The sequence below is a fragment of the Bombina bombina genome, chromosome 2, assembly GCF_027579735.1.
Source record: "Bombina bombina isolate aBomBom1 chromosome 2, aBomBom1.pri, whole genome shotgun sequence".
Lineage (NCBI taxonomy): Eukaryota > Metazoa > Chordata > Amphibia > Anura > Bombinatoridae > Bombina > Bombina bombina.
Genome location: NC_069500.1, coordinates 484,630,530 through 484,656,264, shown reverse-complemented (window position 1 = coordinate 484,656,264; position 25,735 = coordinate 484,630,530). Strand labels below are relative to the sequence as shown.

The 25,735-nt window shown below is 41.1% G+C and overlaps 1 protein-coding gene across 3 annotated transcripts in view; it reads right to left on the bottom strand.

Moving 5' to 3' along the window:
* Positions 1-25,735, bottom strand: part of RASAL1 (RAS protein activator like 1) — a 310,566-nt gene that overhangs the window by 109,810 nt on the left and 175,021 nt on the right. For all 3 annotated transcript variants that reach the window (XM_053702172.1, XM_053702170.1, XM_053702169.1), the window contains exon 6: positions 22,747-22,828. In XM_053702172.1, the coding sequence (XP_053558147.1) occupies positions 22,747-22,828 (82 nt within the window). The remainder of the gene's footprint in view (positions 1-22,746; positions 22,829-25,735) is intronic.

Below are 25,735 nucleotides of genomic sequence, written 5' to 3'. Positions count from 1 at the left end.
ACCCCCCCGAACATTACAACCCACCACCCACATACCCCTAATCTAACCCAAACCCCCCTTAAAAAACCTAACACTAAGCCCCTGAAGATCTCCCTACCTTGTCTTCACCACGCCGGGTATCACCAATCCATCCAGAAGAGGGTCCGAAGTCTTCATCCTATCCGGCAAGAAGAGGTCCTCCAGAGGGTCCGAAGTCTTCATCCTATCCGGCAAGAAGAGGAGATCCGGAGCGGGACCATCTTGAAGCAGCCGACGCGGATCCATCCTCTTCTTCCGGCGACTCCCGACAAATGAAGGTTACTTTAAGTGACGTCATCCAAGATGGCGTCCCTCGAATTCCAATTGGCTGATAGGATTCTATCAGCCAATCGGAATTAAGGTAGGAAAAATTCAATCAGCCAATCAGATTCAAGTTCAATCCGATTGGCTGATTGAATCAGCCAATCAGATTGAGCTCGCATTCTATTGGCTGATCGGAACAGCCAATAGAATGCAAGCTCAATCTGATTGGCTAATTGGATTGAACTTGAATCTGATTGGCTGATTCAATCAGCCAATCAGATTTTTCCTACCTTAATTCCGATTGGCTGATAGAATCCTATCAGCCAATAGGAATTCGAGGGACGCCATCTTGGATGACTATTGTACTATTGTACTATTGTACCTAGTTAAAATAAATACAAAGTTGCCTGTAAAATAAATATAAATCCTAAAATAGCTACAATATAATTATTCGTTATATTGTAGCTATATTAGGGTTTATTTTACATGTAAGTATTTAGCTTTAAATAGGATTAATTTATTTTATAAGATTTATTTTATTTCGTTAGATTTAAAGGGACAGTCAACCCAAAAATTACTGTAACTTATTTAGATTAGTTAATTAACAATTTTTACAGTAAACTGTAGCCCAATTTTCATCTAAATAAACTTACTGATCTCATCTGATCACAAAACTATGCTTTGGTGCTAGTGCAAGTGTGATCGCACAGTATTGGGACACCGGGCGCAAACTTATTTCACTAATGTCTTATGTCCCTTTAATTTTATTTATTTTAACCCCATTCCTGTGATTTTAGTCTAAAAATTAAGAATTTTCCAACCCTAAGGGCTTGTAGTGCACATGGAATACTGCCACATGCCTGCTTCCCACAAAATGACAGCGGCGATTCAGTTTCTACTGAGCTGCTGTTTCAATGCAAAAAATAAATGAAACATATTGTGTGAAGATGGTATAATAACCTGTATCCTCAAGAATGCTTTTTGTCCCTGGTGCTACAAAAAGATGAGATCATCTAAACATGCATTACCTCTGAATCTGCATTGTGATATTGCAGGTCTTAGAACATTTATCTAATGCGAGTGTGATCGCACAGTACTGGGACACCGGGTGCAAACTTATTTCTTCCTAAGTGCCTATTATGTTGGCGATCAGCTTTTCTAAGGCGCCCGGTGTCCCAGTACTGTGAGATCACACTCGCACTAGCACCAAAGCATAGTTTTGCAGCCACAGCAATGAAAGCTGTTCTTTAGGTAGTAGGCTGTTGTGAGCTGTGTCAGGCAAAGTCAGTATGAGCGGAGGTCAGAGCTTGCATCTGTTTTCTGGAGACAGCACTGGTACCTGCAAGTAAGTGTATCAACTGCAAACTCCCACTTGTATAACGTACTTCTGTGCAGCCCTTCTGTAAATGCTTGGGGGTTTTTTGCACATCGCTCCCTTCACCTCAGCACAGGCAAATAGTGAGCAAGTTAGCGCTGAGACTCTGCTGCCAGCTTTGTTTTGTGTGTCGAGCAGGACTTTGATTAGATTTCCCTGTTATTTGAGCCCAGGCAGTTTCTCTTTCCGCTGTGGAATTTCAGACAGTGCTGGGAACAGGTCTGTTGGCATATTTTTTGTTTTGCATTTAGGTACATTGTAGGGACAGTTGTGTAGCTTTGCTAAAAAACAAACAAAACACAGAGCTCTTTTACTTGTGTGAGTGTGATCGCACAGTACTGGGACACCGGGCACCTTAGACAAGCTGATTGCCAACATAATAGGCACTTAGTCAGAAATAAGTTTGTGGGTTAACTAGCAATGGAGAACCTGACACCCAGAAAAAGAAAGCACAGTTGCTTCTTTGACAGGTGTAGAGACAGAGCTGAAATTGCCATATGAGGGTCTCATTGAATGAAGGGAGACACAGGAGCGCGCAGGTACGAGGCAAAAGGAAAGGATCCTGTACTAGTGGGAGCTTTTGGGAGACGTCAGAGAAGGAGGGGTCAGGCAGCCATTTCAAAACAGCCAGATAAGATCAGTAAGTTTATTTTCTGCCAAAGTTTATTTAGATGAAAATTGGGCTACAGTTTACTGTAAAAATTGTTAATTAACTAATCTAAATAAGTTACAGTAATTTTTGGGTTGACTGTCCCTTTAAATTATATTTAACTTAGGGGGGTGTTAGTGTTAGGGTTAGACTTAGCTTTAGGGGTTAATATATTTATTAGAGTAGCGGCGAGGTTCGGTCGGCAGATTAGGGGTTAATACTTGAAGTTATGTGTCGGCGATGTTAGGGAGGGCAGATTAGGGGTTAATAATATTTATTATAGGGTTTTTGAGGCGGGAGTGAGGCGGTTTAGGGGTTAATACATTTATTATAGTGGCGGCAAAGTCCGGTCAGCAGATTAGGGGTTAAGAAGTGTAGATAGGTAGCGGCGACATGGGGGGGGCAGATTAGGGGGTAATAAATATAATATAGGGGTCGGCGATGTTAGGGGCAGCAGATTAGGGGTACATAGGGATAATGTAGGTTGCAGCGGTGTGCATTCGGCAGATTAGGGGTTAAAAAATGTTATTATAGTGGCGGCGATGTGGGGGGACCTCGGTTTAGGGGTACATAGGTAGTTTATGGGTGTTAGTGTACTTTAAAGCACAGTAGTTAGGAGCTTTATAAACCTGCGTTAGCCCAGAAAGCTCTTAACTCCTGACTTTTTTCTGCAGCTGGAGTTTTGTCGTTAGAGTTCTAACGCTCACTTCAGCCAAGACTCTAAATACCAGCGTTAGAAAGATCCCATTGAAAAGATAGGATACGCAATTGACTTAAGGGGATCTGCGGTATGGAAAAGTCGCGGCTGGAAAGTGAGCGTTAGACCTTTACCTACACGACTCTAAATACCAGCGGGCGTCCAAAACCAGCGTTAGGACCCCCTAACGCTGGTTTGGACGGCTAACGCAGAACTCTAAATCTAGACGATTGTATTTGTATAACGGAGAGCCCCTCGGTCTTCGTTATAAGCAGACAAAGCAGACATGGTGCAGTCTCGTATCAAGGAACTTCTTACCAAATTAATGTTTGCATACTGATACATGTTGCCTCAAGAATAAGTTTTCTGTGCTTTTGTATATTAAGAAGCATGTATTTCTTTGTTACTATTCAAAGTTTCATCATTTATCACTGTATATGCACCTTTCTAAATAAAGCTTGATTAGTAATAAAAGGCTTATAGCTTATAACATGTTAAAATTTACACAAATATGACTAATGACAAAAATATCCCTTCCTCGGCAGAATGAAACAAGAAAACACAAAGGGATATTAAACAGTATGAGATTGTAATATAAAATGTTTACTTATGTGTAGTTAAAAACAACTTTGTAATATACTTTTATTATTTATTTTGCCCCCTTTCCTGTAATTTAAAAGGACATAAAACAAGTTGGCATAGAGACAAAATAATATAATATGTACTTTAATTACTTTACCTGCAAATTTATACTGCAGTGCCTCACCATTAACCCTTTCTTTTAAGTTTTTTTGAATTGTACAGCTCCAACTCCCCCCACACAATTCCTTCTATAGCTGTATCTATATCCACCTTGGATTTGGTAGAATGCAGACTAAGGGGTCGATTTATGAAGCTGCGGATGCTGCTTCCAACCCACTCCGATTCAGTTCCGCCTGAAGCGGAAGTTAAGAAGCAGCGGTCCTAAGACCACTGCTCCTTAACTCGTCCGCCACCTCTGAGGTGGCGGAGAGCAATCAGCCCGATTGGATACGATCGGGTTGATTGACATCCCCTGCTAGCGGCCGATTGGCCACGAATCTGCAGGGGGCGGCATTGCACCAGCAGTTCACCAGAGCTGCTGGTGCTATGATAAATGCTGACAACATATGCTGTCGGCATTTATCAATGTGCAGCGGACTTGATTCGCTACAGTGTATCATGTCCATCCGCACCTTAATAAATTGACCCCTAACACCCATTATCTGCTGGAGCATGCCTAGAAGCAAATAAGCTACTGTGAACTTAGCTAAAATAAAATGCCTGTGTTTCTGATGCTAAACACTGATGGGGGGGGGGGGGGGGCAGACTACTCCAGACAGCATGGCTATGTAACTAATTTTGCTTATTTTTGAAAAATATTTTAAAATACTTGCCAGCAATTTTTAAACAATTTTTTTTACTTAATTAGCCCTTTTAGGATATGCACAGATATCAACATGTTTTATGGCACTTTAACTCTGAAAATTGTTGTGTTTTTTTTTTAAAAATTCCACTGAGTTTCTATAAAGTAATGGTCGCCGCCATTATCTTACTGTCCTGCTGCAAACAATTAGGAACAGATATAAAACAGGCAATAAAACAGACTAATACAAATAAGCTTGTGTGGGTTTCCCCATAGCCTTGTTTACACAAACTCTACTTCATTGACTGGTTTATAGATCTTTCACTAATTGTTCTCAGCAGAAGACAGAGATTAAATAGTAAACTGTTTCAAACATGGCAGTACCCATTACTTTATAGAATCTAATGTACTTTATATAAACAAAACCTTTACACTTACATTATCAATATTTAAACAACTAACTTAATGGTAAAAAATACAGTTACATATTATTCTAAGGCTAATAATTGCTATGAATACATCATTATGTGTAGCATGCATTTACTGTTTAATATCCCTTTAAAGGGACATACATCTGCAATAATAAAAGGCTCAAATATGATCGGGTATTTTATTAAAGCACCATTGCTTGAACAGAACTAATGCTGACTCTGAGCTGAACAATGCTGGCGAGCCTGCCCCACAGACTGCGTTCAGCTCAGGACCAGTAGTGAATTACCTGTCCAGAGCTGACTTTAACTATGGGCTCAATCACAACATTTAGAAATATTTATCTAATGATTTATCTACAAAAACTTTTCTGTTGAAAATAATGAGATATGGAGGCCCATTTATCAAGCTCCGTATGGAGCTTGTGGGCCCGTGTTTCTGGCGATTCTTCAGACTCGCTAGAAACAGCAGTTATGAAGCAGCGGTCTAAAGACAGCTGCTCCATAACCTGTCCACCTGCTCTGAGCAGGCGGACAGGAATCGCCACAATTCAACCCGATTGAGTACGATTGGGTTGATTGACACCTCCCTGCTGGTGGCCAATTGGCCGCAAATCTGCAGGGGGCAGCATTGCACCAGTAGCTCTTGTGAGCTGCTGGTGCAATGCTGAATACGGAGAGCGTATTGCTCTCCGCATTCAGCGAGGTCTTGCAGACCTGATCCGCAATGTCGGATCAGGTCCGCAAGACCTTTGATAATTCGGCCTCATGGTTTTCTAAAGGATTGTGACTGATACCTATCGCCTAGAGTCTTGCGTTAGCCTTAAAAAGCAGCGTTGAGGGGTCCCAATGCTGCTTTTTAACGCCCGCTGGTATTACGAGTCTGGCAGGTACAGGTGTACCGCTCACTTTTTTTCCGCGATTTTAGCATACCGCAAATCCCCTTACGTCAATTGCGTATCCTATCTTTTTAATGGTATTTTCCTAACGCCGGTATTATGATCGCTTGAAAAAGTGAGCGGTACACCCTCTACCTCCAAGACTCCTACCGCATTTAAAAGTCAGTAGTTAAGAGTTTTATGGGCTAACGCCGTAACATAAAGCTCTTAACTGAAGTGCTAAAAAGTACACTAACACCCATAAACTACCTATTAACCCCTAAACCGAGCCCCCCCCCCACATCGCAAACACTATATTAATTTTTTTTAACCCCTAATCTGCCGACCGGACATCGCCGCCAATTTAATAAACATATTAACCCCTAAACCACCACACTCCCGCCTCGCAAACACTAGATAAATTTTATTAACCCCTAATCTTCCGTCCCTAACATCGCCGACACCTACCTACATTTATTAACCCCTAATCTGCCGTCCCCAACGTCGCCGACACTATACTAAATTTATTAACCCCTAGACCTAAGTCTAACCCTAACCCCCCCTAACTTAAATATAATTTAAATAAAACGAAATAAATTTACTTGTATTAAATAAATTATTCCTATTTAAAACTAATAATTACATTGTAGCCATTTTAGGGTTTATTTTTATTTTACAGGCAACTTTGTATTTATTTTAACTAGGTAGAATAGTTATTAAATAGTTATTAACTATTTAATAGCTACCTAGTTAAAATAAAGACAAATTTAACTGTAAAATAAACCCTAACCTAAGTTACAATTACACCTAACACTACACTATAATTATATTAATTACCTAAACTAACAACAATTAATTACAATTAAATTAAATAAACTAAATTACGGGGGGAAAAAACTCTAAATAACAGAAAATAAAAAAGAAATTACAAATTTAAAAAACTAATTACACCTAATCTAAGCCCCCTAATAAAATAAAAAAGCCACCCAAAATAATAAAATTCCCTACCCTATACTAGATTACAAATAGCCCTTAAAAGGGCCTTTTGCGGGGCATTGCCCAAAGTAATCAGCTCTTTTACCTGTAAAATAATACAATACCCCCCAACATTAAAACCCACCACCCACACACCCAAACCTATTCTAAAACCCACCCAATCCCCCCTTAAAAAACCTAACTCTAACCCCCTGAAGATCACCCTACCTTAAGACGTCTTCACCCAGCCGGGCACAAGTGGTCCTCCAGAAGTCTTTATCCGATCGGGGCAGAAGAGGTCCTCCAGATGGCAGAAGTCTTCATCCAGGCGGCATCTTCTATCTTCATCCTTCCAGAGCGGAGAGGGTCCATCTTGAAGACATCCGACGTGGAGCATCCTCTTCTTCCGACGGCCGACGACTGAATGAAGGTTCCTTTAAGTGACGTCATCCAAGATGGCGTCCCTTCAATTCTGATTGGCTGATAGAATCCTATCAGCCAATCGGAATTAAGGTAGGAAAAATCCTATTGGCTGATGCAATCAGCCAATCGGATTGAAGTTCAATCCGATTGGCTGATCCAATAAGCCAATAGGATTGACCTTGCATTCTATTGGCTGTTCCAATACGAGCTCAATTCTATTGGCTGATTGCATCAGCCAATAGGATTTTTCCTACCTTAATTCCGATTGGTTGATAGAATTCTATCAGCCAATAGGAATTCAAGGGACGCCATCTTGGATGACATCACTTAAAGGAACCTTCATTCAGTCGTCGGCCGTCGGAAGAAGAGGATGCTCCGCGTCGGATGTCTTCAAGATGGACTCGCTCTGCTCCGGAAGGATGAAGATAGAAGATGCCGTCTGGATGAAGACTGCTGTCTGGAGGATTGGGTGGGTTTTAGAGTAGGGTTGGGTGTGTGGGTGGTGTGGGTGGTGGGTTGTAATGTTGGGGGGGTATTGTATTTTTTTTTACAGGTAAAAGAGCTGATTACTTTGGACAATGCCCCGCAAAAGGCCCTTTTAAGTGCTATTTGTAATTTAGTATAGGGTAGGGAATTTTATTATTTTGGGGGCTTTTTTATTTTATTAGGGGGCTTAGATTAGGTGTAATTAGTTTAAAAATTTGTAATTTCTTTTTTATTTTCTGTAATTTAGTGGGGGGGGTTGTAATTTAGTTTATTTAATTTAATTGTAATTAATTGTAGTTAGTTTAGGTAATTAATTTAATTATAGAGTAGTGTTAGGTGTAATTGTAACTTAGGTTAGGGTTTATTTTACAGGTAAATTTGTCTTTATTTTAACTAGGTAGCTATTAAATAGTTAATAACTATTTAATAACTATTCTACCTAGTTAAAAGAAATACAAAGTTGCCTGTAAAATAAAAATAAACCCTAAGATGGCTACAATGTAATTATTAGTTATATTGTAGCTATCTTATGGTTTATTTTATAGGTAAGTATTTAGTTTTAAATAGGAATAATTTATTTAATACTAGTAAATTTATTTAGATTTATTTAAATTATATTTAAGTTAGGGGGGGTTAGGGTTAGACTTAGTGGTTAATAACTTTATTATAGTGGCGGCGACGTTGGCGGCGGCAGATTAGGGGTTAATAAATTTAATATAGTTGCGCAACGTTGGGGGCGGCAGATTAGGGGTTAATAAATTTAATATAGTTGCGCGACGTTGGGGGCGGCAGATTAGGGGTTAATAACTATAATGTAGGTGTCGGCGATGTTAGGGACAGCAGATTAGGGGTTCATAGGTATAATGTAGGTGGTGGCGGTGTCCGGAGCGGCAGATTAGGGGTTAATAGTATAATGCAGGTGGCGACGATGTCGGGGGCGGCAGATTAGGGGTTAATAAGTGTAAGATTAGGGGTGTTTAGACTCGGTTCATGTTAGGGTGTTAGGTGTAGACATATTTTTTATTTTCCCATAGGAAACAATGGGGCTGCGTTAAGAGCTGAACACTGCTTTTTTTGCAGGTGTTAGGTTTTTTTTCAGCCGATTCTGCCCCATTGTTTCCTATGGGGAAATCATGCACGAACACGTTTAGCCAGCTCACCGCTACCGAAAGCAGCGCTGGTATTACAGTGAGATGTGGAGCTAAATTTTGCTCAATGCTCATTTTTCTGAGGTTAACTCCGGCTTGCAGAAAACTCGTAATACCAGCGTTGTCTTAAGTGAGTGGTGAGAAAAAAAGGCTCGTTAGCACCGCACACCATTACCGACAAAAACTTGTAATCTAGCCGTATGTGTTTAACTCCTTTATGGAGGATAAACACATACGACTAGATTGCAAGTGGAGCCGGGTGCGCAATCTATTTTATGACCCTGTGCTAAGAATAGAACACAATCTGATATTGCAAGTTAATGGTAAAAAAGATTTACCAGAGATTGTTAAAGCAGCCATTATTTTTTTTAGGGCACCCTATAATATCAATGAATAGTGCAACACATAATAGCTCTGAAAAATGTAGCGCTTTTTGGCATCTGAAGTAAAGTGTTAAGGCATGAATAAAATCATAACACATGTATAACATGTTCAAGTAAATATCTCACTCAAATATATAAACTTATATAGTATATGTAATATTTTGTTTTTTTTTATTGAAATAATTGTTTTAACAGTGTTTAAAGGGAAGGGCTGAAAGGTGTATATGCATGTGTGTGTATTTGTATGTGTGTATATATGTGTGTGTATGTGTGTATATATGTGTGTGTATGTGTGTATATATGTGTGTATATATATGTGTGTGTATGTGTGTATATATGTGTATGTATGTGTGTATATATGTGTGTGTATGTGTGTATATATGTGTGTGTATATATATGTGTGTGTATGTGTGTATATATGTGTGTGTATGTGTGTATATATGTGTGTGTATGTGTGTATATATGTGTGTATATATATATGTGTGTGTATGTGTGTATATATGTGTGTGTATGTGTGTATATATGTGTGTGTATGTGTGTATATATATGTGTGTATATATGTGTGTGTATGTGTGTATATATGTGTGTATATGTGTGTATATATGTGTGTGTGTATGTGTGTATATATATGTGTATATGTGTGTATATATGTGTGTGTATGTGTGTATATATGTGTGTGTATGTGTGTATATATGTGTGTGTATGTGTGTATATATGTGTGTATATATGTGTGTGTATGTGTGTGTGTATGTGTGTATATATGTGTGTATATATATATGTGTGTGTATGTGTGTATATATGTGTGTGTATGTGTGTATATATGTGTATGTATGTGTGTATATATGTGTGTGTATGTGTGTATATATGTGTGTATATATATGTGTGTGTATGTGTGTATATATGTGTGTGTATATATGTGTGTGTATGTGTGTATATATATATGTGTGTATATATGTGTGTGTATGTGTGTATATATATGTGTGTATGTGTGTATATATGTGTGTATATGTGTGTATATATGTGTGTGTATGTGTGTATATATGTGTGTGTATGTGTGTATATATGTGTGTGTATGTGTGTATATATGTGTGTATATATGTGTGTGTATGTGTGTATATATGTGTGTGTGTGTATGTGTGTATATATGTGTATGTGTGTATATATGTGTATGTATGTGTGTATATATGTGTGTGTATGTGTGTATATATGTGTGTATATATATTTGTGTGTATGTGTGTATATATGTGTGTGTATGTGTGTATATATGTGTATGTATGTGTGTATATATGTGTGTGTATGTGTGTATATATGTTTGTATATATGTGTGTATGTGTGTATATATGTGTGTGTATGTGTGTATATATGTGTGTGTATGTGTGTATATATATGTATGTATGTGTGTATATATGTGTGTATGTGTGTATATAACATAATTTATGCTTACCTGATAAATTCCTTTCTTCTGTTGTGTGATCAGTCCACGGGTCATCATTACTTCTGGGATATAACTCCTCCCCAACAGGAAATGCAAGAGGATTCACCCAGCAGAGCTGCATATAGCTCCTCCCCTCTACGTCACTCCCAGTCATTCGACCAAGAATCAACGAGAAAGGAGAAACCAAGGGTGAAGTGGTGACTGGAGTATAATTTAAAAGATATTTACCTGCCTTAAAAAACAGGGCGGGCCGTGGACTGATCACACAACAGAAGAAAGGAATTTATCAGGTAAGCATAAATTATGTTTTCTTCTGTTATGTGTGATCAGTCCACGGGTCATCATTACTTCTGGGATACCAATACCAGAGCAAAAGTACACGGATGACGGGAGGGATAGGCAGGCTCATTATACAGAAGGAACCACTGCCTGAAGAACCTTTCTCCCAAAAATAGCCTCCGAAGAAGCAAAAGTGTCAAATTTGTAAAATTTGGAAAAAGTATGAAGCGAAGACCAAGTTGCAGCCTTGCAAATCTGTTCAACAGAGGCCTCATTCTTAAAGGCCCAAGTGGAAGCCACAGCTCTAGTAGAATGAGCTGTAATTCTTTCAGGAGGCTGCTGTCCAGCAGTCTCATAGGCTAAACGAATTATGCTACGAAGCCAGAAGGAGAGAGAGGTAGCCGATGCCTTATGACCTCTCCTCTGACCAGAGTACACGACAAACAGGGAAGACGTTTGTCGAAAATCCTTAGTTGCCTGCAAGTAGAACTTGAGGGCACGAACTACATCCAGATTGTGTAGAAGACGTTCCTTCTTTGAAGAAGGATTCGGGCACAGGGAAGGAACCACGATCTCTTGATTGATGTTCCTGTTAGTGACTACCTTAGGTAAGAACCCAGGTTTAGTACGCAGAACTACCTTATCTGAATGAAAAATCAAATAAGGAGAATCACAATGTAAAGCTGATAACTCAGAGACTCTCCGAGCCGAAGAAATAGCCATTAAAAATAACACTTTCCAAGATAACAACTTTATATCAATGGAATGAAGGGGTTCAAACGGAACTCCTTGTAGAACGTTAAGAACAAGGTTTAAACTCCATGGCGGAGCAACAGTTTTAAACACAGGCTTGATCCTAGCTAAAGCCTGACAAAAGGCCTGGACGTCTGGATTTTCTGACAGACGCCTGTGCAACAAGATGGACAGAGCTGAGATCTGTCCCTTTAATGAACTAGCCGATAAACCCTTTTCTAAACCTTCTTGTAGAAAGGACAATATCCTAGGAATCCTAACCTTACTCCAGGAGTAACCTTTGGATTCGCACCAGTATAGGTATTTACGCCATATCTTATGGTAAATCCTTCTGGTAACAGGCTTCCTAGCCTGTATCAGGGTATCAATAACCGACTCAGAAAAACCACGTTTTGATAAAATCAAGCATTCAATTTCCAAGCAGTCAGCTTCAGAGAAGTTAGATTTTGATGTTTGAATGGACCCTGTATCAGAAGGTCCTGTCTTAGAGGTAGAGACCAAGGCGGACAGGATGACATGTCCACTAGATCTGCATACCAAGTCCTGCGTGGCCATGCAGGCGCTATTAGAATCACTGATGCTCTCTCCTGTTTGATTTTGGCAATCAATCGAGGAAGCAGCGGGAAGGGTGGAAACACATAAGCCATCCCGAAGTTCCAAGGTGCTGTCAAAGCATCTATCAGAACCGCTCCCGGATCCCTGGATCTGGACCCGTAGCGAGGAAGTTTGGCGTTCTGGCGAGACGCCATGAGATCTATCTCTGGTTTGCCCCAACGTCGAAGTATTTGGGCAAAGACCTCCGGATGAAGTTCCCACTCCCCCGGATGAAAAGTCTGGCGACTCAAGAAATCCGCCTCCCAGTTCTCCACTCCCGGGATGTGGATTGCTGACAGGTGGCAAGAGTGAGACTCTGCCCAGCGAATTATCTTTGATACTTCCATCATTGCTAGGGAGCTTCTTGTCCCTCCTTGATGGTTGATGTAAGCTACAGTCGTGATGTTGTCCGACTGAAACCTGATGAACCCCCGAGTTTTTAACTGGGGCCAAGCCAGAAGGGCATTGAGAACTGCTCTCAATTCCAGAATGTTTATTGGCAGGAGACTTTCCTCCTGATTCCATTGTCCCTGAGCCTTCAGAGAATTCCAGACAGCGCCCCAACCTAGTAGGCTGGCGTCTGTTGTTACAATTGTCCAGTCCGGCCTGCTGAATGGCATCCCCCTGGACAGATGTGGCCGAGAAAGCCACCATAGAAGAGAGTTTCTGGTCTCTTGATCCAGATTCAGAGTAGGGGACAAGTCTGAGTAATCCCCATTCCACTGACTCAGCATGCACAATTGCAGCGGTCTGAGATGTAGACGTGCAAAGGGTACTATGTCCATTGCTGCTACCATTAAGCCGATCACCTCCATGCATTGAGCTACTGACAGGAGTTGAATGGAATGAAGGACACGGCATGCATTTAGAAGCTTTGTTAATCTGTCTTCTGTCAGATAAATCTTCATTTCTACAGAATCTATAAGAGTCCCCAAGAATGGAACTCTTGTGAGAGGAAAGAGAGAACTCTTCTTTTCGTTCACTTTCCATCCATGCGACCTTAGAAATGCCAGAACTAACTCTGTATGAGACTTGGCAGTTTGAAAGCTTGAAGCTTGTATCAGAATGTCGTCTAGGTACGGAGCTACCGAAATTCCTCACGGTCTTAGTACCGCCAGAAGGGCACCCAGAACCTTTGTGAAGATTCTTGGAGCCGTAGCCAATCCGAATGGAAGAGCTACAAACTGGTAATGCCTGTCTAAGAAGGCAAACCTTAGATACCGGTAATGATCTTTGTGAATCGGTATGTGAAGGTAAGCATCCTTTAAATCCACTGTGGTCATGTACTGACCCTTTTGGATCATGGGTAAGATTGTCCGAATAGTTTCCATTTTGAACGATGGAACTCTTAGGAATTTGTTTAGGATCTTTAAATCCAAGATTGGCCTGAAAGTTCCCTCTTTTTTGGGAACCACAAACAGGTTTGAGTAAAACCCTTGTCCTTGTTCCGACCGCGGAACCGGATGGATCACTCCCATTAATAACAGATCTTGTACACAGCGTAGAAACGCTTCTTTCTTTATCTGGTTTGTTGACAACCTTGACAGATGAAATCTCCCTCTTGGGGGAGAGAATTTGAAGTCTAGAAGGTATCCCTGAGATATGATCTCTAGCGCCCAGGGATCCTGAACATCTCTTGCCCAAGCCTGGGCGAAGAGAGAGAGTCTGCCCCCCACTAGATCCGGTCCCGGATCGGGGGCCCTCGATTCATGCTGTCTTAGGGGCAGCAGCAGGTTTCCTGGCCTGCTTGCCCTTGTTCCAGGACTGGTTAGGTTTCCAGCCTTGTCTGTAACGAGCAACAGCTCCTTCCTGTTTTGGTGCAGTGGAAGTTGGTGCTGCTCCTGCTTTGAAATTCCGAAAGGGACGAAAATTAGACTGTCTAGCCTTAGCTTTGGCTTTGTCTTGAGGCAGGGCGTGGCCCTTACCTCCTGTAATGTCAGCGATAATTTCTTTCAAACCGGGCCCAAATAAAGTTTGCCCCTTGAAAGGTATATTAAGTAATTTGGACTTAGAAGTTACATCAGCTGACCAGGATTTTAGCCACAGCGCCCTACGTGCCTGAATGGCGAATCCTGAGTTCTTAGCCGTAAGTTTGGTTAAATGTACTACGGCCTCCGAAATGAATGAATTAGCTAGTTTAAGGACTCTAATCCTGTCCGTAATGTCGTCCAGCGTAGCTGAACTAAGGTTCTCTTCCAGAGACTCAATCCAAAATGCTGCCGCAGCCGTAATCGGCGCGATGCATGCAAGGGGTTGCAATATAAAACCTTGTTGAACAAACATTTTCTTAAGGTAACCCTCTAATTTTTTATCCATTGGATCTGAAAAAGCACAGCTATCCTCCACCGGGATAGTGGTACGCTTAGCTAAAGTAGAAACTGCTCCCTCCACCTTAGGGACCGTTTGCCATAAGTCCCGTGTGGTGGCGTCTATTGGAAACATCTTTCTAAATATTGGAGGGGGTGAGAACGGCACACCGGGTCTATCCCACTCCTTAGTAACAATTTCAGTTAGTCTCTTAGGTATAGGAAAAACGTCAGTACTCGCCGGTACCGCAAAGTATTTATCCAACCTACACAATTTCTCTGGTATTGCAACAGTGTTACAATCATTAAGAGCCGCTAAAACCTCCCCTAGTAATACACGGAGGTTCTCCAATTTAAATTTAAAATTTGAAATATCTGAATCCAATCTGTTTGGATCAGAACCGTCACCCACAGAATGAAGCTCTCCGTCCTCATGCTCTGCAAGCTGTGACGCAGTATCAGACATGGCTCTAGTATTATCAGCGCACTCTGTTCTCACCCCAGAGTGATCACGCTTGCCTCTTAGTTCTGGTAATTTAGCCAAAACTTCAGTCATAACAGTAGCCATATCTTGTAATGTTATCTGTAATGGCCGCCCAGATGTACTAGGCGCCACAATATCACGCACCTCCCGGGCGGGAGATGCAGGTACTGACACGTGAGGCGAGTTAGTCGGCATAACTCTCCCCTCGCTGTTTGGTGAAATTTGTTCAATTTGTACAGATTGGCTTTTATTTAAAGTAGCATCAATACAGTTAGTACATAAATTTCTATTGGGCTCCACCTTGGCATTGGAACAAATGACACAGGTATCTTCCTCTGAATCAGACATGTTTAACACACTAGCAAATAAACTTGCAACTTGGTTACAATCTTATTTAACAAAAACGTACTGTGCCTCAAAGAAGCACTAAATGATTAAATGACAGTTGAAATAATGAACTGAAAAACAGTTATAGCATCAATCCTTGAAAACAACACAACTTTTAGCAAAGGTTTGTTCCCATTAGTAAAGTAACAATAATTAAATTTGAAACATAAAAATTACAGAGCAACGTTTTTAATCACAGTCAATATATAAGTCTCACAGCTCTGCTGAGAGAATCTACCTCCCTCCAAAGAAGTTTGAAGACCCCTGAGTTCTGTTAGAGATGAACCGGATCATGCAGGAAATACAAGAGTAACTGACTGGAAATTTTTGATGCGTAGCAAAGAGCGCCAAAAACGGCCCCTCCCCCTCACACACAGCAGTGAGAGAGAAACGAAACTGTCACAATTAAAACAAGCAACTGCCAAGTGGAAAAATAATGCCCAAACATTTATTCACTCAGTACCTCAGAAAATGCAAACGATTCTACATTCCAGCAAAAACGTTTAACATAATAAATACCTATTAAAAGGTTTAATGTACTTTTTACAGAGTAATTCCAGTGAAGTACCATCCCCAGAATACTGAAGTGTAGAGTATACATACATGTCATTATAACGGTATGGCAGGATTTTCTCATCAATTCCATTCAGAAAATAAAAACTGCTACATACCTCAATGCAGATTCATCTGCCCGCTGTCCCCTGATCTGAAGCTTTTACCTCCCTCAGATGGCCGAGAAACAGCAATATGATCTTAACTACTCCGGTTAAAATCATAGTAAAAACTCTGGTAGATTCTTCTTCAAACTCTGCCAGAGAGGCAATAACACGCTCCGGTGCTATTGTAAAATAACAAACTTTTGATTGAAGTTATAAAAACTAAGTATAATCACCATAGTCCTCTCACACATCCTATCTAGTCGTTGGGTGCAAGAGAATGACTGGGAGTGACGTAGAGGGGAGGAGCTATATGCAGCTCTGCTGGGTGAATCCTCTTGCATTTCCTGTTGGGGAGGAGTTATATCCCAGAAGTAATGATGACCCGTGGACTGATCACACATAACAGAAGAAATGTGTGTGTATGTGTGTATATATGTGTGTGTATGTGTGTATATATGTGTGTGTATGTGTGTATATATATATGTGTGTATATATGTGTGTGTATGTGTGTATATATGTGTGTGTATATATGTGTGTGTGTGTGTGTGTGTGTATATATGTGTGTGTATGTGTGTATATATGTGTGTGTATGTGTGTATATATGTGTGTGTGTATATGTGTGTGTATGTGTGTATATATGTGTGTGTATGTGTGTATATATATGTATGTATGTGTGTCTGTACATATGTATGTGTATGATAGTGGCGCTTCTAGAATTGAATATTTGGGGGGCTGACAAAGGTGTTGAAGACACCTCATACATAAATGTACATGTATATATATATATATATATATATCCCTTTGCAGCTCAACAAGGGGTGATACATAGCACCCCCATAGAACCACCACTGCTGTATGACTATACGTGTGAAGTGTTTTAAACATATATCTCTGTGACAGACCCTTCTGTCAGGACTGAAAGAGTTAACTGTGTTTAGCTTTAAGAATCTAATTTCTAAAGACAGGTTTTCTGGCCTCAGCTATTGTGTGCTATAATTGCATTTAAGTAATAAACAGGCCATTGTTTAATCACCCTCAGAGAACAGACGCTAGGTGATAAGACAAGCCAAATGTGTTTAAGTTGTTATCTGCCTAAGTAAAGTATTTAAGTAATATAATTCTATTGTATCATGTCAAGGGCGCTTCTCCCTTTTATCTAATGTACAACATTCTTTCAACCCCCATCTGAGGGGGGGTCAAAAACCTGTATAAATCTGTGTGCTGCCTTCAAATAAAGTTGTCATTCTGTTTTAAACCTGAAACTGGCTGGGTTGTGAATTGCTGATTGTCTATGCAGGACATTGTTCATCTGGGGTTAACCCTTGGTACACAGTTGGTACCGTAACATTGGTGGCAAGCGACGGAATGAACCTTATCGCCCAGAAGAGCAACTACACAAGCCAGTAACCTCAGGAAGAGGGGGATTATTACAATACTGACTAAGATGGAAAGAGTACCAGGGACAGAAGGAACCAATGGGCCCAGCATATCAGACAGAACCCCTGAAGAAGCAAGCTTTGATCGGGCAGTTAAAATAAGACTGGCATATTATGGCCCCAACCCATCTGCGGAAATTATCGACCGGGTCATAGCAGCTGTGGAGGCCAACCTACTTCGCCAAAGCAGCGCTGCAGCAGCCCAAGTCACAGGAACCCCAGTGGAAAAGAGAAAAGTAAATTTTGCAGCTTTTAAAAACTTCCTGGAAACAGAAGGAGAGATTGATGGGTACCTTGCGGATTTTGAGAGGCAATGTGCACTACACCAGGTACCCGCAGAGGACTGGGTCACGATATTATCCGGAAAATTATCCGGCCGGGCCAGTGAGGCTTTTCGGGCCATTCCAGATGAGGAAGTCGGGGATTATAATACTGTAAAAGAGGCTCTGCTCTCCAGGTATGCGGTTACACCGGAGGCATACCGGAGGCGGTTCAGAGACACTGTTAAATTGGCTGGTGATTCCTACGTTGAGTGGGCATATAAGGTGCACCGCACAGCATCGCACTGGATGGCGGGGTGCCAAGCCGTGTCTGGGGAAGAGGTGCTGCAGCTATTCCTGTTGGAACATTGCTTTGACAAGTTATCAGCAGGAGTTAGAGAGTGGGTTCGGGACCGTAAACCCTCCACCCTGCATGAAGCGGCTCGCTTGGCAGATGAGTATACGGATGCCCGCAAACTGGACACTGCTACCACTAAGCCCCCTGCCAGAGTGGAGTACAGACCCCCAGTCACCCCAGCACCTGCCAGTTACCAACCCCCAGCGCACCGCTATACCACACGGTCTCGGGCCACGAACTACCCTCAGAGAGCCTGGTTCAATTCGCGGGGCTACTCACAACCGATTCGGTGCTTTGGATGTAAGCAACTAGGGCACAAAAGACCAGAGTGTCCCCTAAATGCAGCGAACCAAGCACAGTCCTGGAGAAGACCCGCCGGCGGAATCCCACGTAACCCTCAGCCTGCGGCCCGCTACGTAGAGGCGCAAGAATGCTGGGGCATCCTACATGAGGCAGACCTTGTGCAAGCTGCCCACCGGAATAACCGGCAACTGGTTAAAGTGAATGGGAAGGAGGTCAGTGGTCTACGGGATACTGGTGCTACCATGACCTTGCTTCGAAAGAACTTGGTGTCTGAGAAACAGCACACAGGAGACACTGTGGCTGTGAGGGTAGCAGGGGGCACTGTGTTCCGCCTGCCTGTTGCCAGGGTGCATTTGGATTGGGGAGGGGGCGCTAGACCTGTGAATGTGGGGGTCATGAAGGATTTACCAGCTGATGTTCTCCTTGGAAATACCTTGGTCCCCCTTGTTTCTGCCTATGCTCCCATGGGTCCCGCTGATGTTAACCCTGTGACTACCCGTGCTCAGATCCGTGCAGCAGAGACTGACCCCCCTGCTGCTAAGCCCCAGGACGCTGAGCTCAGTAAATCTCTATCCGCTATTGATATGTGGGAGTCACGTTACAATGCGCTGATGAAGGAGAAGAGTCACGTAGAGGATAAAATGGTCACGTTAAATAATCATGTAACAGTGCTAGCGGGAGAGAAGAGGAGTGCAGAGGAAAAAGCACGTTTAGAACAGGAATCTCTGCTAGACAAGCTGCACCGACAGACTGCAGAAAACACCAGCTTGAGAGTGGAACATGAAACATTAAGGACAAACTTAGTGACACTGGAGGAGAAGCTGACGCTGGCTCATAGTGAGGTGCAGCAACTCAAGGGCACCCTATGTCAGTATGAAGGGATTGTGGATACCTATAAAGAGCAGGTACAAAAACCACGTAAAGAAGCCGATGATATTTTGAAGGACTGTTTAGCCCTAGTCGGGGCACTGAAGAGGTTGAACCCTTATTTATACAGACAGGGATTCTCTCTCATAACGGGAATACAGATGGATTGTCCCAGCAAACTGACATGCCTACCACCCCTTAGTCCGGTCATCCCCAGGTTGACCCGCAAAAGGGTCAAGCCGGGTCTGCCGGAGTGTTCCACAAGGGGGGAGCTATGTGACAGACCCTTCTGTCAGGACTGAAAGAGTTAACTGTGTTTAGCTTTAAGAATCTAATTTCTAAAGACAGGTTTTCTGGCCTCAGCTATTGTGTGCTATAATTGCATTTAAGTAATAAACAGGCCATTGTTTAATCACCCTCAGAGAACAGACGCTAGGTGATAAGACAAGCCAAATGTGTTTAAGTTGTTATCTGCCTAAGTAAAGTATTTAAGTAATATAATTCTATTGTATCATGTCAAGGGCGCTTCTCCCTTTTATCTAATGTACAACATTCTTTCAACCCCCATCTGAGGGGGGGTCAAAAACCTGTATAAATCTGTGTGCTGCCTTCAAATAAAGTTGTCATTCTGTTTTAAACCTGAAACTGGCTGGGTTGTGAATTGCTGATTGTCTATGCAGGACATTGTTCATCTGGGGTTAACCCTTGGTACACAGTTGGTACCGTAACAATCTCTATAGAAGATCTTAGAAAATGTTAGTGCAGAACTCCACTATTTGACCGGATTAGCAATAAAGCAATAGGCGACATGAGTGTTTCAGTGTGCCCCCATAGAAGACTTTTGTGTAAGGGATTTAGTGAATTTGCTCTAAAACTATCTGTCATCCAGACGTTAGCTCATCCTGGGCTTTCGCTCGAGCGCTAATTTATTACTTTTAACTTAGTAATATAGGCACAAAAATAAAAGAGTTATTGATTTAACTTGAGCAGTGTTAGCGCACAACAGCGCTAATATTTTTTAGCTCTACTTGTATTCTGGGACATAGTTCTGCTTAAATGGGCAGTAAACCTACAAAATAATGTTATATAATTCTGCACAAAGTGCAGAATTATATAACATTAGCTTAGCGCCAAGTATATACAACAAAGTGTTCCTGAGATTTTTTACTATGAAGTAGTAACGCCGCTCCTGACTTGAAGAACGCTGCTCCTGGTTCTACTGAGCGGGACTGTTTTTTTCTTAAGCGCATCACGGGCACGCTGTCTGGTTACAGCGCGCCTGATCACGCCATTAAAATGAATGTAGCTCGCTCCCGCTACCAGACCAGAGCGGGAGCGAGCTACATTCATTTAAATTGCGCGATCAGGCATGCTATGACCAGACCGCGTGCCCGTGATGCACTTAAGAAAAAACAGACCCGCTTAGTAGAGCCAGGAGCGGCGTACTGCAAAACTCAACTTCGTAGTAAAAAATCTCAGGAACACTTTGTTGTATATACTTGTCGCTAAGCTAATGTTATATAATTCTGCACTTTGTACAGAATTATATAACATTATTTTGTAGGTTTACTGCCCCTTTAAGCTATAGTGCAGTAATTAAATGATCTAGCACAATATAGCCTTTTGTTATAGTTCCCTTAAATCCCTTTAACAGAGAACTTTTGTTCTTGTGATTTACTCGCAGTGAAAAGGAACCGCCGGTTTCAGGGTGTGTTAAGACAATGCCTCTCAATTCAAGTCATCAAGCAGCGCTACTAAGGCAGATTTTTGGGATAAGCCTGATTTGGTAGCTCTAGAATTATGATTTATTAATCTGTACTCAGAAAAACGCTTAAGAATAGAATTTCATTGTGGCCTGACACGTTCTCTGGTCCCATGACACACTTTCATTATGTTCATTATGATGGTTTACATAACCCAGTAACCTTCTTCGTTTGTATAAAGTGTCATAAAGCCTTGTGATCATGTCTTTGAATGAGATTGGCCTACTTCAGGGGCGATTAACCCTTACAAATGTGGGATTATAATGGAAACTGCAGAGCAAATGAACAAATTATCATTTTATTAATGAAAACAGCAATATATACTTCTATATAAGCAAACACATTAATAATAGATATTAGTGATTAGGCAGGAGTTTTACATTAGGAGAGCTACATACATGTACTAGTTATACTATATAGAAACCATTGGGACGATTTATCAATGTCTAACGGACATGATACGCTGTAGCATACACTGTCGGTATTTAGCATTGCACAAGCAGTTCTAGTGAACTGCTTGTGTAATGCCGCCCCCTGCAGATTCACAGCCAATCAGCCACTAGCAGGGGGTGTCAATCAAACCGATCTTATGCAATCGGGCGGATTGATGTGCGCAGCCTGAGAGGCAGCGGACGAGTTAAGGAGCAGCGGCCGGAAGGCTCGTGCGGAAACAGGGGTATTTGGCCCAATTCGGGCAATGATAAATCGGCCCCTACGTGTGTTGCAGTGTGTTGCAAATGGGGAAATGTGGAATGCACCGGAGATTTATAATGTGGCCCCTGACCTTTAGATTTGACAGCTTGTTTTTTTACTTTTTTAGTTTAGTGTTAGAATCTAAGGAAAAACAAGATTCCAAAAAGAGAATAGCAGCACCACCAACATTTTAAAATAAAAAATATTTATTTAAGCCAACATAATAAAAAGACAACGTTTGGGATTTACATCCTTAGTCATGTCTCAGACTTGTCTTTTTATGATGTTGGCTTAAATAAATATTTTTTATTATAAACGTTGGTGGTGCTGCTAGTCTCTTTTTGGAATTGCGTTGTATCTGAGACTGTGGTGCCGGTCTTGAATAGCTTGCACACCTGCATATTTGCAACCCTATATCAGGGGTTACCTTGGTGCTGGGACACACTGGACTTTCTTAGGAAAAACAAGATTGCATTCCTGACCAATAAGAGTTAAGCCTCTGCATTCCTCAGCATTGGGCTCACCCAAAATATAATGTTTAAAAAACATTTGTCAGCCGATTAAAACCCAATGACTGTAACATTTACACAACAAACAAAACTTTACTCCCCTCAAGCTTGAGGAGGAAATTATAACAGACACAAAAAACTAGCAGCACAATGTTCTTAAAGGGACACTAAACCCAAACAAATTCTTTCATGATCCAAGTAGAGGATACAATTTTAAACAACATTCCAATTTACTTCTATTATCTAATTTGTTTAATTCTTTAGATATCCTTTGTTGAAGAAATATCAATGCACATGGGTGAGCCAATCACACTAAGGCATCTATGTGCAGCATCCAATCAGCAGCTACTGAGCCTATCTAGATATGCTTTTAAGCAAAGTATATCAAGAGAATGAAGCAAATTAGATAATAGAAGTAAATTAGTTGTTTAAAATTGTATGCTCTTTGTAACTCATAAAAGAAACCCTTTGGGTTTAATGTCCCTTTAATAAGGTGAAGCTGAGGAGGAGACACAGGCACACAGTTATACATCTGACATTGTAGATACTCACCATTGTCTCTGATGTTTGATTGTTGCAGAAGATTCGGACAAAAGGATCAGATGTACCTGAGATATCACGAGGTGCTAGATCTCTAGGAAGGAAGAGAAACACGCACTGTGATATCCTCATAGTCTGCCATCATATCCCAGCATGCCATTTTACTTCTAAGAGCTGTAGAGCACGCATTTATAGTATGCAAGCCTACGTGACACCTAGCATGGCAACAACATAGCAAACCTGTTATTCTGGTGACTTCAAAAAAATGATAGTGCAAACTAACTGGCATATCCAGTGATGTAACATACAGTGTTACTTCCCCTACCTCCTTAAAGGGACATTAAACTCAAAAAATGTAATTCCCCCGTAGAGGCCTAAATTACAAGTGGAACGCTATTGATAGTGCAAGGTGAGCTATCCATACCGAGACCCTGTGCTAAAAATAGCACACAATTTGATATTACAAGTCAATGGTTAAATATATTAACCAGAGAATGTTAGCAAGGACACAATCTTTTAGTGCACCCTATTTCAATGGATAGTGTGAGCCACGCTAACATCACTCATATTACAAGTGGTGAGTTATGTGTAGTGCGCAAGACCATCAAATAATAGCTCTGAAGACCTGAATTAAAGTGTTAGGACTAGAATAAAAGTATAACAAAATACATGTATAATATAATGAAATAAAGTGTTTCTCACACATACTCGCACACATTAAATGTAATGTATGGGGGTTTTTTCTTCGGGGGCATATGTATGTGTGTAGCTATGTGAGCATATATACACACATATATATATATATATATATATATATATATATATATATATAAATTATTTACAAAAAATATTAAATATATAAATGTATATTTTAAATATAGTTTGACTTTGTGAAGATCATTATTTCTTCTTTATTTCTTAGCGTACCTTTGGTTTGGCATAACTTTGGGTTAATGCAGGTCTGGGTTGGCGCTTGAGTGAAAGCCAGGTCCGGAGTTTTGTAGAACGCCCCATAGAAGTCTGTTAGATGAGGGATTAGCCCCACTGTGCTCTCCGACCTCCAAATGTTAGTGCACCCAAGGTTCTTGCGTAAGTGCTAACATTTTACTTTCCACTATAGAGCTAACATTTTTACGCTCCACTTGTAATCTAGATCAAAATGTTTAATTATGCTAAAGTTTGCAATGCACTTTAACTATTTATTTTGGCTGACGTTCATGTAATTTAATTATGTAGTGTTTCCCCTCCCCTTAGAGAAGCTGAAGTACATTCTGTGGAATGGAGAACCTGACCTTCTTACATGCTGCACAGTGATTGATAGTTATGTGTAAGAGCTCATTTATATCCAATATTAATTTGCCACAATAAGAAGATAAACAACATTCAAGAAGCATTTTAAGGGGTGTTTACTGGGTCTGGAGGGATTGCAAAACAGTGCATTTTCAGACAAAATAACAGGATTTAAATGATTTTAAAATATTTATCTAATCTATTTATCTAATCTAAAAGTCCCATAATTTATATTTGAGCCTTAGTAGAAAATGTATTAATAATAATAAAAATAATAATAATATGTATTTTAAGCTAATTTCTTGATTTCCTTGCGTGAAATTTCAGTCTATACATAACTTTTGTAATAACTTAAACAAATAATTAAAGCCCAATCAAATTATATTAGGCTGCATAGAGATCCATAGAGATAAAATAATAAATATGATTGCAATATACATTAGCAGGGGCACAACTAGACTCACTGGGCTCCAGTGCAAAGGTTGTGGCAACAATGCCCTTTCTGACTGTTTGTAAATGCTGAGCCAGCAGCCACATAGGAGAAAGAGGCGCTGCTTCTCTGTGACCCCCCCCCCCCCCCCTGGTTAGTCTGTGCCAGATAATATGCACTTGCACAGCCTTCCTGTAAAAAACATGATGGCAGGTTTTTCTGTATAATAATACTGTGACAGCCATCTTGAAAACCCTGCCACAGTATAAGGGACACAGAGGGGACAGACATGATGCAGGTGGAATCCGGCCACCACCAGGTCCCCCTGTGGCAATGCCACTCTTTATTGCACCACAGATGGGCCCCATGGAGGTGTAGGGCCAGTCTCAGTTCAGACCTCTGAGTCCCCTGTACATTAGCTATAAAAAGAATGATTTTTTTATGTTTCCCCTTCCCAAACCCATCTGGTTTATTCCATGTACGGTTCAGTCAATGAGAGATACAGTCATAGGGGCCCATTTATCAAATGTCTGTTGGACCTGATCTGACAGTGCGGATCAGGTCCGACAGACATCGCTGAATGCGGAGAGCAATGAGCTGGTGCAACGCCGTCCCCTGCAGATTTGCGGCCAATCGGTCACCAGCAGGGAGGTGTCAATCAACCCGATCGTACTCGATCGGGTTGTATTGAGGCGATTCCTGTCCACCTGCTCAGAGCAGGAGGACAGGGTTATGGAGCAGCGGTCTTTAGACCGCTGCTTCATAACTGCTGTTTCTGGCGAGTCTGAAGGCTCGCCAGAAACACGGCCCTTCAAGCTCCATTCAGAGCTTGATAAATGGGCCCCATATGCTTCTTGAGTACATCTCACATACAATTCTTAACATATATGTAAAATAAAGAGTGTGCCTGTTAATGCTTACTATAAATAGCCCAGAAATGACCCTCTATATCCCAGCAGCACACCAGCATGTCAATCTACAGATTGCAAATAATAACATGCAATCCCACATCTCAGCTATCCTATCCTAAAGCACAATTCACCTACTTGCTAATTAATAAACAAACATCTTTATTATTTATCATTTTTTTGTCCAACACTTGCTGGTCCTTTTTTTTTCTCTTTTCAAATGACCATTTTGTTGCTAGGCACATAAACCTGTTGCTAGGAGACCAGAATATTTTCTCTTTCACACTCAGAGCTGACAAGCTGTCATTAAATCTCTAGTTATAAGGTTATATGTTCCCAGCAGAACCATTACTGTAAAGAACATCAAGGGAAT